General features: G+C 40.5%; 2 protein-coding genes across 8 annotated transcripts in view; one reads left to right on the top strand and one right to left on the bottom strand.

Annotated features, from left to right (window-relative positions):
• Positions 1–12711, bottom strand: part of LOC144667837 (alpha-2,8-sialyltransferase 8F-like) — a 1155130-nt gene that overhangs the window by 478527 nt on the left and 663892 nt on the right. The window lies entirely within an intron of this gene.
• LOC144667835 (F-box/LRR-repeat protein 20) overlaps positions 1–12711 on the top strand; it is a 137253-nt gene that overhangs the window by 32779 nt on the left and 91763 nt on the right. The window contains exon 2 of one of the 4 annotated variants that reach the window (XM_078529344.1): positions 2706–2798. The exons of the other annotated variants lie outside the window; for them this stretch is intronic. Within the exon in view, the coding sequence (XP_078385470.1) occupies positions 2706–2798 (93 nt within the window). The remainder of the gene's footprint in view (positions 1–2705; positions 2799–12711) is intronic. 4 annotated transcript variants of the gene reach the window in all.

Genomic DNA, 12711 nt, shown 5'->3' on the forward strand with positions numbered 1-12711 from the left:
ATATCAGATAAATTCTAGGGAACACCTGTTGGTCCTAATTACAATATCTAAAGATGTACCTTGTGGCAGCGTCCATCAGGATTGTTCATAAGATCCATTCACAGCAAGCGACAGCCACGCTGGTAACCCATGATAAAAGTTAGCTGCAGGGATTTGGCATGTTGTTGTGCACAGCATTCATTGCATAGCTTGTTTCCTCAATGCACAAGCCTGATGCAGCAAAACATTCTCTCCATTATTATTAATGGTAGATACTTTTGGCATCAGAAAAAAAACATTTCTATAATGAAAACATAATGACTATTGAAAGTAGCTTGTGTACTGTAATCATGATCATGAATATAACCTTTGCGACATGATGTTTCAACTCTTTTGGCTCAGTTGTTAATCTTTCAGACGAACATTAAAGTGGTCTGTTCCATGCGCATTAGAGATCCTGTGGTGTTATTTAAAGAGGAGCAGGGGAGTATGATGTACTGGCCAACCTTCTGCTAACAGATTAACTGGTTCTTCTTGCTGTTTGTGGTACATCACTCGTGCAAAATGGATGTGTTTGCTAATGTATTAAAGGGCACTGCACTTCAAGAACTAATTCACTGGGTAAAGTGCTTTAAGATGCTTAAATGAAGTAATAAGATGCAATATTAATGCAGATTTTTTATTTACTGTTACTCTTTACTCCAGTTTAATACTTGAGGTTAACTTTTCTATGCTGGCTCTTTAACCCTTATTATGTGCCATGAAAGAAAATTCAATAGGCGAGTTCCCTGAATCCAAAGTTCTGAAAAACATTTTTTTTAAAAAAAGGTAACCTTTGCTTTTATTACTTGGTGTGCAGCTGAAACATTCAAAACTGCATTTGATTTTCTGTCTAATATTGTAATTTTGGGAGTTTTGGTGATCTGAGGAATTAAGTGGGCTTGGCCTTCATGTGTCTCTTCATTGACAAGATGTTCAGAGTCTCAGTATGCTATATAGTTAGAACCAGGGATAATTGTCAGTCACAAGTTATAGTTTACTACTGAAAATTCAATATTTTCTTGCAATAATATAAGTAGTTATCCAATAATTTGAATCGAGCATTATAAATAAGGTGGCAAAATAGAGTTTAGTGCTTAAAAATGTTATAAGATAGTTTGAGTTGAGAAACTTTTGTGTTAAGAGTGGACTTGGGCAAACCCATAATTGCACAGGAGTTAATAAATATAGAATGTATTGTGTGTATGTTTTTCTTGCATGGAAAGGAATTACCAGGGAAAGTTATAAATTATTTCCTGCATCAATATACAAATTCTTATAATTTTTCAAGGCGATTATTTAGTTTACTTTAATTGTTGCACAAATCTTTATGGTAAGAAACTTTGTGCCATACCACCCAGTTTTACAGTGTTACAAATGCCATATTGGGTCCAAAATAGTATCAGCATCACACTCTGAATACTGGTGCATGTCACACTGGACACCATTTTAGCAAAGGCCAAATAAGAGGCATTCTTTGCCCACTTCTGAAGCAGACATTAGGCCCCATATTTGAGTATGTTAGTAGCCTAATGGCTGCTTCTGCCCCCTCCTGCAATTTTGGTTTGCGCCTGAGGTAGCCTGCACAAGGACTGATTGTCTGCAGGAAAGTTGAGGTTAAACAGCCTGGACTTAAGAATGTACTGTAATCACCGCCACGTCTAGTCCTGAGACCTCCAACCTTATCCCAGACTCTGATTTCCAGGCGCAGTGCACCCCAAACAATACTCCAGTCCAATGTTCCCTCTAGGCTGCTCAGCCACGCAGTAATTCGAAAGTCCAGGCCGCAGGCAAATCAGCCTCTTTAAGTTACTGCATATGTGTGGTCATGCAAAAACTTGGGTCGCGTTCTTAAACAAATCGCCCATGCACTCCAAAAAAAAAAAATTAGAGGGAACATTGTTCCAGATCAGTGCAATCTTTTTACTGATTCCTGACAGCCCTCTGGTCACACCTGAGGCCCAACCGCTCTTCTTCTGGACCTCTGTGATCCTACCCAGCCGCTCAGTTGAAAATTGACATATGAGCCTGTGCGGGCTCCTATTGCTGTGCCATTTGCGTGATGAGGCCCAAGGCCCAAATTGCAGGGCTCTTTGGACCTTCCCCATTTCAATGTTAGCACTCTGTGGGCAAGGGACCCAAAAATGGATGCTACCAGATTTCTCTACCTTGTTGGTTGAGAAACGTTTGATACCTCTGTAATCAATATCCAAGTGCAAATTTGCCATTTGTCCTTGCCTAGTGGTAACATGTAACTTTTATATGTGGAAGCTTGATTAAGTTATGAAAAATGCTAGCTTATTTTTTTTCCCCTCTATTTAGTCTCATTGCAAAGCTTCTCCAATGCACTTTGTGTACCTCTTGTGTAGTTTAGAGCTTCTGATTAAGTGTCTTTTCTGCCTCTTGTCAAGCACTGAATCATGGTTCAGAAATAGGCCTTCCTAATCACCTGACCAGTACACACCTGAATGATGCCAGATTCATACAGCGATCTACCCTGGCACTTTTCCCTCAGAGAATCGTAGAAGTTTCAGTACTGAAGGAAGCGATTTGGCCGTTGATCTGTGGTTGTTAGCTCCGCATTGGAGCTATTCTAATTCCATTACCCTGCTCTTTGTGCGTATCCTTTAGCATTTGTCCTCTTCAATGTGTACCTAATTACTTCTTAAATATAATTGACTTCACAGAGAGCGATTTTATATTTTGTGATTGAGCTACGTTCGAAGAAAACCATACCAGAAGATATCTGTCTATCTCTCTTGTGTATAACACCACTTCCTGTAAGTGCAACATTTACTTTCTGTCACCCTTAAACTTCCTATATCTAAGCCTATTTGTTATACTTACCTCGGATTGGTTCATTCTTCCTCTATGACTGATGTCAGCTTTGAGTCATCCCAACTTTTGATTTGTTGTTCAGTGCCAATTTCCCTAAGCCTGTGAAAATTGGGCCTCTGCCCCGTCTATCCTCTGCCATAGAAATTCTGTCTCTGCGTTCTGAGATTTAAACAGAGAACTTAAAAGCATAGTGAGACTCGACAATGGTTTCCAGGCTTTTCTGTGAGCAGGGCATGTTCCTATGAATGGCTTTCTGGCACTTAGTCAGGAGCATGTCAAGTGTATAACATGATTGTGTTCTAATTGCTGGTATATGGATGACAATTATTGAAAGTGTAATAAGGACTTCAATTAAGATAACATTCCACCTCAGTGCTGAGAAGCCTCTTACTATTTTGAGAGGGCAGAGGGAATTCATTTCTCTTCACTCTGCTGTTTCCAAAGATATCAACTGACTCCATCCAACAAACGCAATAGTACCATATTCAATGCCTCCCTTGATATTTCCAGGTTTCTCATCCTTGCACCTTCTTAGTGCTTTCAAAACCCAGCAGTATCAGTGTGCCCATGTCGCCCAGAGCTCCACAATCTCTTTCCAGTGGTTCCAGACTATGCAGCCCCACCTCTTGCCAATCCCAAACCTGTGATCTCCAAGCCCAGCAAATCCCTTTCCAAATGCTCCCACACCTTTCATTATTACTCCAAAATCACCCTTCCACAGCCTAACATTCGCTCCCATAGCCACATACTGTGAACTAACCAGTATCTCTGTTTCCAAATGCTGAAAGCCCACTATGTCTAGAACCCTGTAACGGTCTTGCTATCAAATTATGTTGCCTATGCCCCTCCCTGTACTGCTATATGCTCTTTGCTTGGAATATCTTCCAGCACATCCATGCTTTATTTTCAAGAACAGTAAGCCATAAAGTTGAGTACATGAGCAAATAAACATTATAAACCTACTAATGGGCCATATAAATATGGACATAGTTGTATAACTCAAAGCTGCAAGTATTATTAGTGCTCCCATAATACAACACAATTTATTATATATGTTGATGGTGTAAAACATTTTTGCTCTCCTCCTCACCACCAGTAACATTGTAGATGTAATTGGAGTTACTAAATTGAAAAAACTGCATCCACAAGAACAAACGTCACTTTTGGTCACAAAGCTACCTGAAATTCTGCAAGCTTATGATCGGAGCCTAAGACTGGTGAGCAGTATTCCCATTTGAAAAACTCCCTGATCAAACAAAGGTGAATTCTGAATAATTTAAATCTCTGTTTACTTAAACATTAGATTTCCTGGCACTGAAGGGCAAAGCTACACCATTACAGTGCTGAGTTGTGGCCTGTTATAAATTCTGATATTTTGTGTGTTATGTGATATACAATTCCTGCCCTTAAATTGTACATCATCTGATGTACTGTATGCAATGACATGGGAGATCAACAGCTTATATTTATGTAGCACCTTTCAACATCATGAAAACATCCCGAGGTGCTATATAGGAGCATTGTAAAACAAAGTATGACACCAAGCCATAAATGAGATATTAGGTCAAATGACCTAAAGCTTGGTCAAGGAGGTTGGTTTTAAGAAGGTATTAAAGGAGGAAACTAAGTTAGAGAGCCATGGGAAGGGAATTTCTGAGCCTGGGACAAAGGCAACTGAAGGCACAACCACCAATAATGGAGCAACTATAAACGGGAATACACAAGAGGCCAGAATTAGAGGAGCGCAGATATCTTTAAACGGTGATGAATAGAGACAAGAGGGTTTTGAAAACGAGGATGAGAATTTTAAAGCCAAGACATTGCTTGACCAGGAGCCGGTCGGTGTAGGTCAACGGGAGAGTGGGACTTGCTGTGAGTTGAGACACGCTGAGTTTTGGATGACTTGAAGTCTGCGGAGGGCAGAATGTGGGAGACCAGCCAGGAGTGTGTTAGAATAGTCGAGCCTAGAGGTAATGAGGGCCTTCCAGTTGGGACGCAGATACGAAGATTAAACAAATACCATGACTGTCTGCGTATCTATGTGTTAGACAAAGGAAAATGGATAAAACTGTACAAATTAACAAGGAGTACAAATATCATAACAATAGCAGACCTTCTGATATAGAATATTTAAAATAACTTGTGTTGAATGCACATTGGTTGCACTTCAAATGGTTAGAAAGTATTAAAAATAGGGAAGGCAGTATTTTCATGCTGACTTCTTTTGACCTGGAACTGGAAATTTACTACCACTTGCCAATCTGCAACAGCATTTGACCTTAGGATTTATAGTAATTAGGCATTAAGGTCTAAAAGGGACCAGGTAGATTAAACACAACTGAACCTTGGCACTGGAATATATTGTATGTTGATATGGTGTAAGATTTCTATTAATACGTTTCTATCAGTAGATTTTGTATTTTTAAAAAAAAACATGGACAGCAGTAATTTGCAAAAGTGCAAACTAATCACCTTTGGAGCAATTGGCAAAGTGAAGAATTCAGTAGCATTGGAAGTGTTCAGTGACACGAGCCCTCAATACAAAACCGCTTTTACATTTAGTATTAGTTCATGGCTTGGAAGCTAATTCCTTGTTTGTGCAGCAACGTACGCTTTAAGCTAGGCTCAGCAACCTAATCCATCAGTGTAGACTGAATGGAGCTAGTCAGTTTGTCTAGATAGGCACCTCCATGTCCTTTGTGCAATATATGGATGTACAATCTCAGTAAAGTGTCTTTAAGCTTTTTTGTGTACTCTCATTAGATGGTGCATCAAACTCGCTAAAATTTAAAATAGTTAAGGATACTGTCAGATTATAGGGGAGGTGGAAGAGAAAATGTAATAGCTGGTAGGGAGGAGTTTGCTGCATGGTACAGGGATCTTGCTAATGTCTCTTGCAGGTTTACTAGCATCATTCCCTTGACACTAGCGTGACCCCATTGTCTGAGATGGAGCTGGGTTAGGTTGCCGGCAACTTGGAATACATAATTTGACCTACTTAATAGTGGGGAAACAATTTGGATTCCAGTAAAAGTCTGATCTCAACAGAACACTAAATACAGTTGAAATAGCTACAGGATCAGTTGCTGACAGATGACTTGAGGAAAGCAGAAATTACTGCTGATCAGAGTAAAGACTATACAGACTATTGACACTTGTTGAAATCGAGATTTCTTACATGGTCTTCCATTTTAAATAGTTCTTTCTTTGGAGCTGTGAAACTCTGTTACAGTTCAGAGTTTCTCCCAATTCACGTTACTCATGTTTGTAGCAAAATTCATTGATCTGTGCCACATAGGTTTCAAAACTTAGATCGTGGTGTGTTGCAAATGAGAGGAATCGGCCACATTCTTAACAGTTACCGTTTGCCAAGTTATTTCACGTGTACTGCACACCAGACATTCTTGTCAACTGGAAAGCAAAACACACCACAGTGTGGCTGAATAGTTGAGGCTAAAACGGATGGCCAACTTTATTTACAGCGTTCTAAAAATACTCCTAAAAAGCAGATAAGCAGCATTATCGTGCTTGACTAACAATGCTTTAAGCAGACTTGAAGCTGTGTCCCAAGTCTTGGAATCCTTTTTCAAAGTAATTTAACTGAGATGCTGGAGAAGGTAATATGGGTACTGTCTCACTGTGGCAATCATATTGAACCAGTTTTACTATTCAGGTAAATCTCGAACTTCTGTTTGGAGTTGTTTTTGATCTGACTTGGATATCAAATAGCTTGGCAGCAAAGTGAGGTTATAAGCTCAGACGTTATTGTCTGAAAAAAATAAAAGAGCAGTAAATGCAATGAACTTGTAGTTGAGTGAAGACACAGTGTCAACAGATTGATTACATCCTTTCCCCTACCCCTACAAATAAAAACTATAGCTCTCTGGGCAGGTTTGTGGGCTTGATTGGATCATAGAAATTTATGATACATAGGCCATTTGGCCTGTTGTCTGTGCCAGCCAAAAAAAAGCTATCCAGCCTAAACCCGCTTCCAACTCTTGGTACGTAGCCTTGTAGGTTACAGCACTTCAAGGTTTCACTTTTAGGGTTTCTGTTTCCCTTTTGGACTCTGAGTTTCAGAACCCCACCGCCATCTAGGTGAAAGAAATTGTTCTCGACTCCCCTCTAATCCTTCTACCAATTACTTTAAATCTACGCCCCCCTGATTATTGACATCTCTGCTAAGGGAAATAGGTCCTTTCTCTCCTCCATCTTGGCTCCCTATAATCTTATGCTCAATTAAATCTCCCCTCAGCCTCCTCTACTCCAAAGGTAACAACACCAGCCTATCCAATCTTTCCTTGTGGCTTTTAAGTCTCCTCTCTACTCTCTCTAATGAAATCATATCCTTCCTATAATACTGGGACCAGAATTGTACACAATACTTGAGCTGTGGCCTAGCTAGTGTTTCATGCAGTTCTAGCATAATTTCATTGTTCTTGTATTCTATGCCTTGACTAATAAAGAAAAGAATGCTGTATGCTTTCTTAACCACCACCTTTAACTCGATGGATCTATGGAGATGCACTCCCAGGTTCCTCTGTTCCTATATATAGCACTCTACCATTTTATTATGTATTGTCTTGCCTTGTTTGCTCTCCTCAAACTCATTACCTCTCACTTCTCTGGATTGAATTCCATTTCTGCCCACTTTACCTTTGATATCTTCCTCCAGTGTTCAGCTTTCTTCCTCATTATCACCAATGCTCTCTTCATACAAAGAGTAGTTTTTTAAAATTCACAATATTAAGGTTTCTCGAACGGGGCAAGTTTTTTACGCAGAGGGTAGTGAGTGTCTGGAATTCACTGCCAGAGGAGATGGTGGAAGCAGGTACGATAGTGGTGTTTAAGAGGCAGCTTGACAAATACATGAATAGGATGGGAATAGAGGGATATGGAAGTGCAAAATGTTTTAGTTGACGGGCAATATTTTGGACTTTTAATTCTGGACTCGTGTAAAACCATAACTCTTTTTATTGTAGTCTTGCCCTGTACCCCTTTCTTTCCCTTATCTCTCTTTTGTTGTATGAGTGCAAAAAGGGGAAGGCATTATGAGACTCCTTTCCCACGTTTTGTGTGCGTGTACAGGCAGGCTTGGAGGGCTGAAGGGCCTGTTCCTGTGCTGTACTTTTCTTTGTTCTTTGTTCTTATTTTGTATGACAAAGGTACAACGGATGGATTTAGTAGTTTGTGAAAACAAGGCTCCTGTTCTAGCCAGAAGATGGGAAGGAAAATATCTATGTATATCTACATCAGCCTGGCTACTTCGTATAATTATTTTTTATCTTTAAAATGGACAAGGCTTTACCCTGACTAGTCATGACTCATACCAGAGTAATTTCTAACCTCCAGACAAACAGCAGAGACTAATTATCTCTCAAAAAGTGCCAATGCACCCCCCCACCCCCAAAAACCAAGAACAGCACAAGGACTCTGCATTTCCAAGGAAGAATCCTAGCTGCCGAGACGGCGTGTCTGCAAAGGACAAAAGGGACCCTGACTCCTCTATTAAAAAGCTCAAGACCTCCCCCAAGCTGCCAGAACCTGTAATTTTGCCATGTGGAACTGAACCCAGGCAGTCTACCATTTTATCATCTAACAGGTAGCAGCAGAAAGAGCTTTGCCCAGGCCAATGGCCTGGCCCTCATCTATACTGTGAACTACTGGAACCTTGGAACATCTGTATGTGTGCCTTCAAGACTAATTCATCTCTGCTTGCCTTCTTCCATTGTGGAAGCCCTTACTTCTGGAAAGTTGGGACACTCTGCAACAGTTTCAGCTTGCTAACCTTTGGACTTTTAATTCTGGACTCGTGTAAAACCATAACTCTTTTTATTGTAGTCTTGCCCTGTACCCCTTTCTTTCCCTTATCTCTCTTTTGTTGTATGAGTGCAAAAAGGGGAAGGCATTGTGAGACTCCTTTCCCATGTTTTGTGTGCGTGTACAGTAAACCAACCCTCTTTACCTTATCTCAATTTTGCTGTGTGGTTATTAATAGAGGATTGGATAACTCCAAAACTGAAGGATTGAGAAAAATATGCCACCACTTATAAAGTAGTGGGGGAGGAATAAAGAATCAAAAACACCTCCTTGTTTACGGATGGTTAGTCAGTGGAGAGGTAGGGCCGATTAAATTAATCCCCACCTCCCCCTCCAGTCTGTAACACTCTACTTTAGCCACACTTCTTCACTGCTTATATCTCCCTTCTATGAGCTTCTAAAACCCAACCTCGGAGTTGCCCAACTATTTTGTTTTGTCTCCCCTCTGTTATTACTCTTGTTGCTATGTTGTACCATGGACCTTAGTCTTTGTGTGGTTTACTTAGTCATTAAAAAGTCAAGTCCTCTTTCAATGTATGTGCAGTGTGCTCTTCTTTGTAAACGTGTGAGATGTTATTCAGGGTAGTATTATTCTCTTCCTGTGTATGAAGAAATGTTTATTTCTAGGTCAGATGTTTATCAGTCTGCCTGCCACTTTTTGTTAACCTTCCACTTTTATTGTTGGTTTTATAAGTCTGAGAATGCAGATCTGACCTGCCATACTGTAAGTGTGCAGCAACATGCTAATTTACTACTTATAATAATCTGTTTATCACAGGGATGGATGATCCATTAACCAGATATTTACATTTTTTTTTTAAAAACCTCAACTAATGGTGTTTAATTGGCTACCATATTGTGCCAGCCACTAAATAGTGAAATTTCCTGGAGTGTTTAAAATACTGATTTTGATTTTCAAGTGTCCCGTTTTACATAATGGGTATGTTTTTGAGGTGAGTGGTCAAAACTTACAGACTGAAACTGTCTAGGTATCTGTGATTTTGCATATTTTGCAAAACTGCTTTTCCTCTGTTTCATATAGTCGTTTTTTTTGCAAAAAATGTTCTTAACATGCAGCAATACCTGGACTGCTTCGGGCAGATAAGTGCAAGTAACATTTGTGTTACACAAGTGTCAGATGATGATCATCTCCAACAAAAGAGAATCCAGCCATCTCCCTTGGAGATTCAACAATATTACTATCACTGAATCCATCAATATTTTGGGAGTCACCATTAAACAGAAATTTAACTGGACCAGCCATATAAATGCTGTGGCTACAAGAGCAGTTTGGAGGCTGGGAATTCTGCAGTGAATAGCTCACCACCTGACTCCCCAATGACTGTTCACCGTCCACAAGGCAAAAGTCGGGATGAATGCTGCCCACTTGCCTGGATGACAATAACATTCAAGCTCGATATCATCCAAGACTAAGCAGCCTGCTTGATCCACTACATTAAACCTTCCCTCCATCACTGGTGCTCCTTGGCAGCAATGTACACCATCTACAAGATGCACTGCAGCAACTAAGCAAGGCACCTTTGATAGCACCTGCCAAACCTGTGATTTCTACTGCCGTTGCATGGGAGCACCACCACCTACAAGTTCCTTTCCAAGCCTACACCACCCTTACTTGGAACTATATCCTCATTACTTCACTGTCTCTTGGTCAAAATGCTGGAACTTCCAGGATTTATGGGTGCACCTATACCTCATGGATGCAGAGATTCAAGAAGATGGCTCGCCATCACCTTCCCGGGGGTAATTTGAGATTGGCAACGAATGTTGGCCTCGCTGGTGATGCTCATGTCCCACAAATGAATAATTTTTAAAGATCAGTTAAGCTTCACTTCTGGCACAGTTTGTAAATGCCTACCATGAGACTGAGCCACACAGATGAGGAAGGTTGCAGTTTCTGATCAGGTTGGCTGATCGCTGTTGAGAAGCAGTGGGAAGCTTGATCTTATATATACATTGATGGACTAGGGATTCTGAAATGTGGAGCTGCCTGGACCAAGGATCAGCTTCAGCAACTCCATAATATATTTTTTTTGTCTACTTAAAGTGGTAATGGTGGCATAGTGATATTGTCACTGCTAATGTTCTGGGAACATGGCAAATCTAGTCTCAGTATCACTATCACTATCACTGTTCTAAAAACCTAACTGGTTCACCAATGCCCTGTAGGGAAGGAAATCTGCCAGCCTTACACAGCATGGCCTACATGTGACTCCAGACCTACAGCAATGTGGTTGACTCTTAACTGCCCTCTGTAATGGCCCAGAAAGCCACTCAGTTCAAGGGCAATTAGGGATAACAAATGCAGGCCTTGCGAGCAATGCCCACATCCCATGAAAGAATAAAGAAAAACATCATTGAAAAGCAGTGCAGCATATCTGACATGCCATATAGAAGGAAACTGGACAAACTAAGTTTCTGACTTGGGCTGAAAGTTCCAAGTTTGAATCCAAGAACAGTAAGGACACAGGTTCCCTTTAGAGATGACAGGGTGACACAGACAACAGAGCTCTCTCCAGTGTGATCATAGAATCATTTAAATTTATAGCACAGAAGGAGCCCATTAGGCCCATTAGTGTCCACACCATCCGACAAGTAACCGTCCAGCCCAATCCCGCTTTCTAGCTTTTAGCCTGCAGCATTTTAGATTACGATACTTCAAGTACATATCAAAGTACTTTTAAAATATTACGAGGGTTTCTGCCTCTACTCCCTTTTGAGGTAGTGAGCTCCAGATCTCCACACCCTCTGGGTGAAAAAAAATTCCATTTGAAACCCCTCTAAATTTCCTACCTCTTACCCAACCAAGGAGAATAGAGCCTATCCACTCTATCTAGCCCCCTTGTAATTGTATACACTTCAGTTAATACAGTCTACAGTCCATGAGGTGTAGTTACCTACTCTTTGTGTCTCCAAGGCTGCTTTCAGGCAGATATTAGTTGAGTTGCAGAATAATGTAGCACCGAATGAAGCCACTTAGCCCATTGTGCCTGTGTCGGTTCTTTGAAAGGGCCATCCAATTAGTGCTCTGCTCTTTACCCATAACTCAGCATGTTTCGTTTTCAGGTATTTATCCAATTCTCAATTACATGTTACCATTGAATATGATTCCAACTCCCTTTAGGAAACGCAGTCCAGATCGTAGCTCCTTAGGTAAAAAACGTTCTTCACATCTACCCTGACTCCACTTTTTTTTGCCAACCATCTCAAATCTGTCTCGTCTGGCTACAAACTCATCTGCCAATGTACTGAGCTACCTTCAGTCAAGCAGCAAAAATACTTTGCAAAGAGGCTGGCAGCAAGTGTTCATTACTGGCCCAGTTCAGCTGCTTTAAATAACATGCTGGAGGTGAGGAGAAACACTTTTTTGAGGTAGTTCTGCAATTTTCATGCTACCAGAAGTGATACTGCAGCCTTGTTTACCTATTGGCTCTAAAATAATGGCTGTATTAGATATTTGAAGGACCACTAGCTTCAATTACTCTATATCTTCAGCTTCTGGGAGCATTGTTAATGTGGCTGACTGGTTTAAAAAATAGATTTAACAGCCAAGGCATTGGGAGTGGCTCATGGACCCCAAGCTCCTTCAATGAAAAGCAGACCAATGGAAAAGCATCTTAAATCCTGTTGTTGTGTGATCTGTAATATGAGAAGATCTAGACCAATGTTAAATCTGGTTTGGGAAGATTTGTCCAACTTCAACCTTGTTAACAATGAGCTGAAATATAATTGACTTAGTAGGATTTTAGCAATGTTAATGTGTAATGTGTGCCTGTCTGTTATAATCTGCAGCACACCAGTGAGCTATTAATCTGATGTCAGCTACTCCCAGCAGATTTTATAATTGAAATCACTTTCACTGCAGGGATCAACAATTCCACTGTTCTGAGGTCAGTGGTCTTACTACAGTTCAAGAGCAAAAGGAAACACTTCACTGTGTCTCTGTGGTAGATTCAGAGGGAGGAGGGGTGGAATTAATTAGTTTTTTTTTTGTTGGAAATAAAGGCAAGAAACTGG

The sequence above is a fragment of the Cetorhinus maximus genome, chromosome 25, assembly GCF_964194155.1.
Source record: "Cetorhinus maximus chromosome 25, sCetMax3.hap1.1, whole genome shotgun sequence".
NCBI classification, from domain to species: domain Eukaryota; kingdom Metazoa; phylum Chordata; class Chondrichthyes; order Lamniformes; family Cetorhinidae; genus Cetorhinus; species Cetorhinus maximus.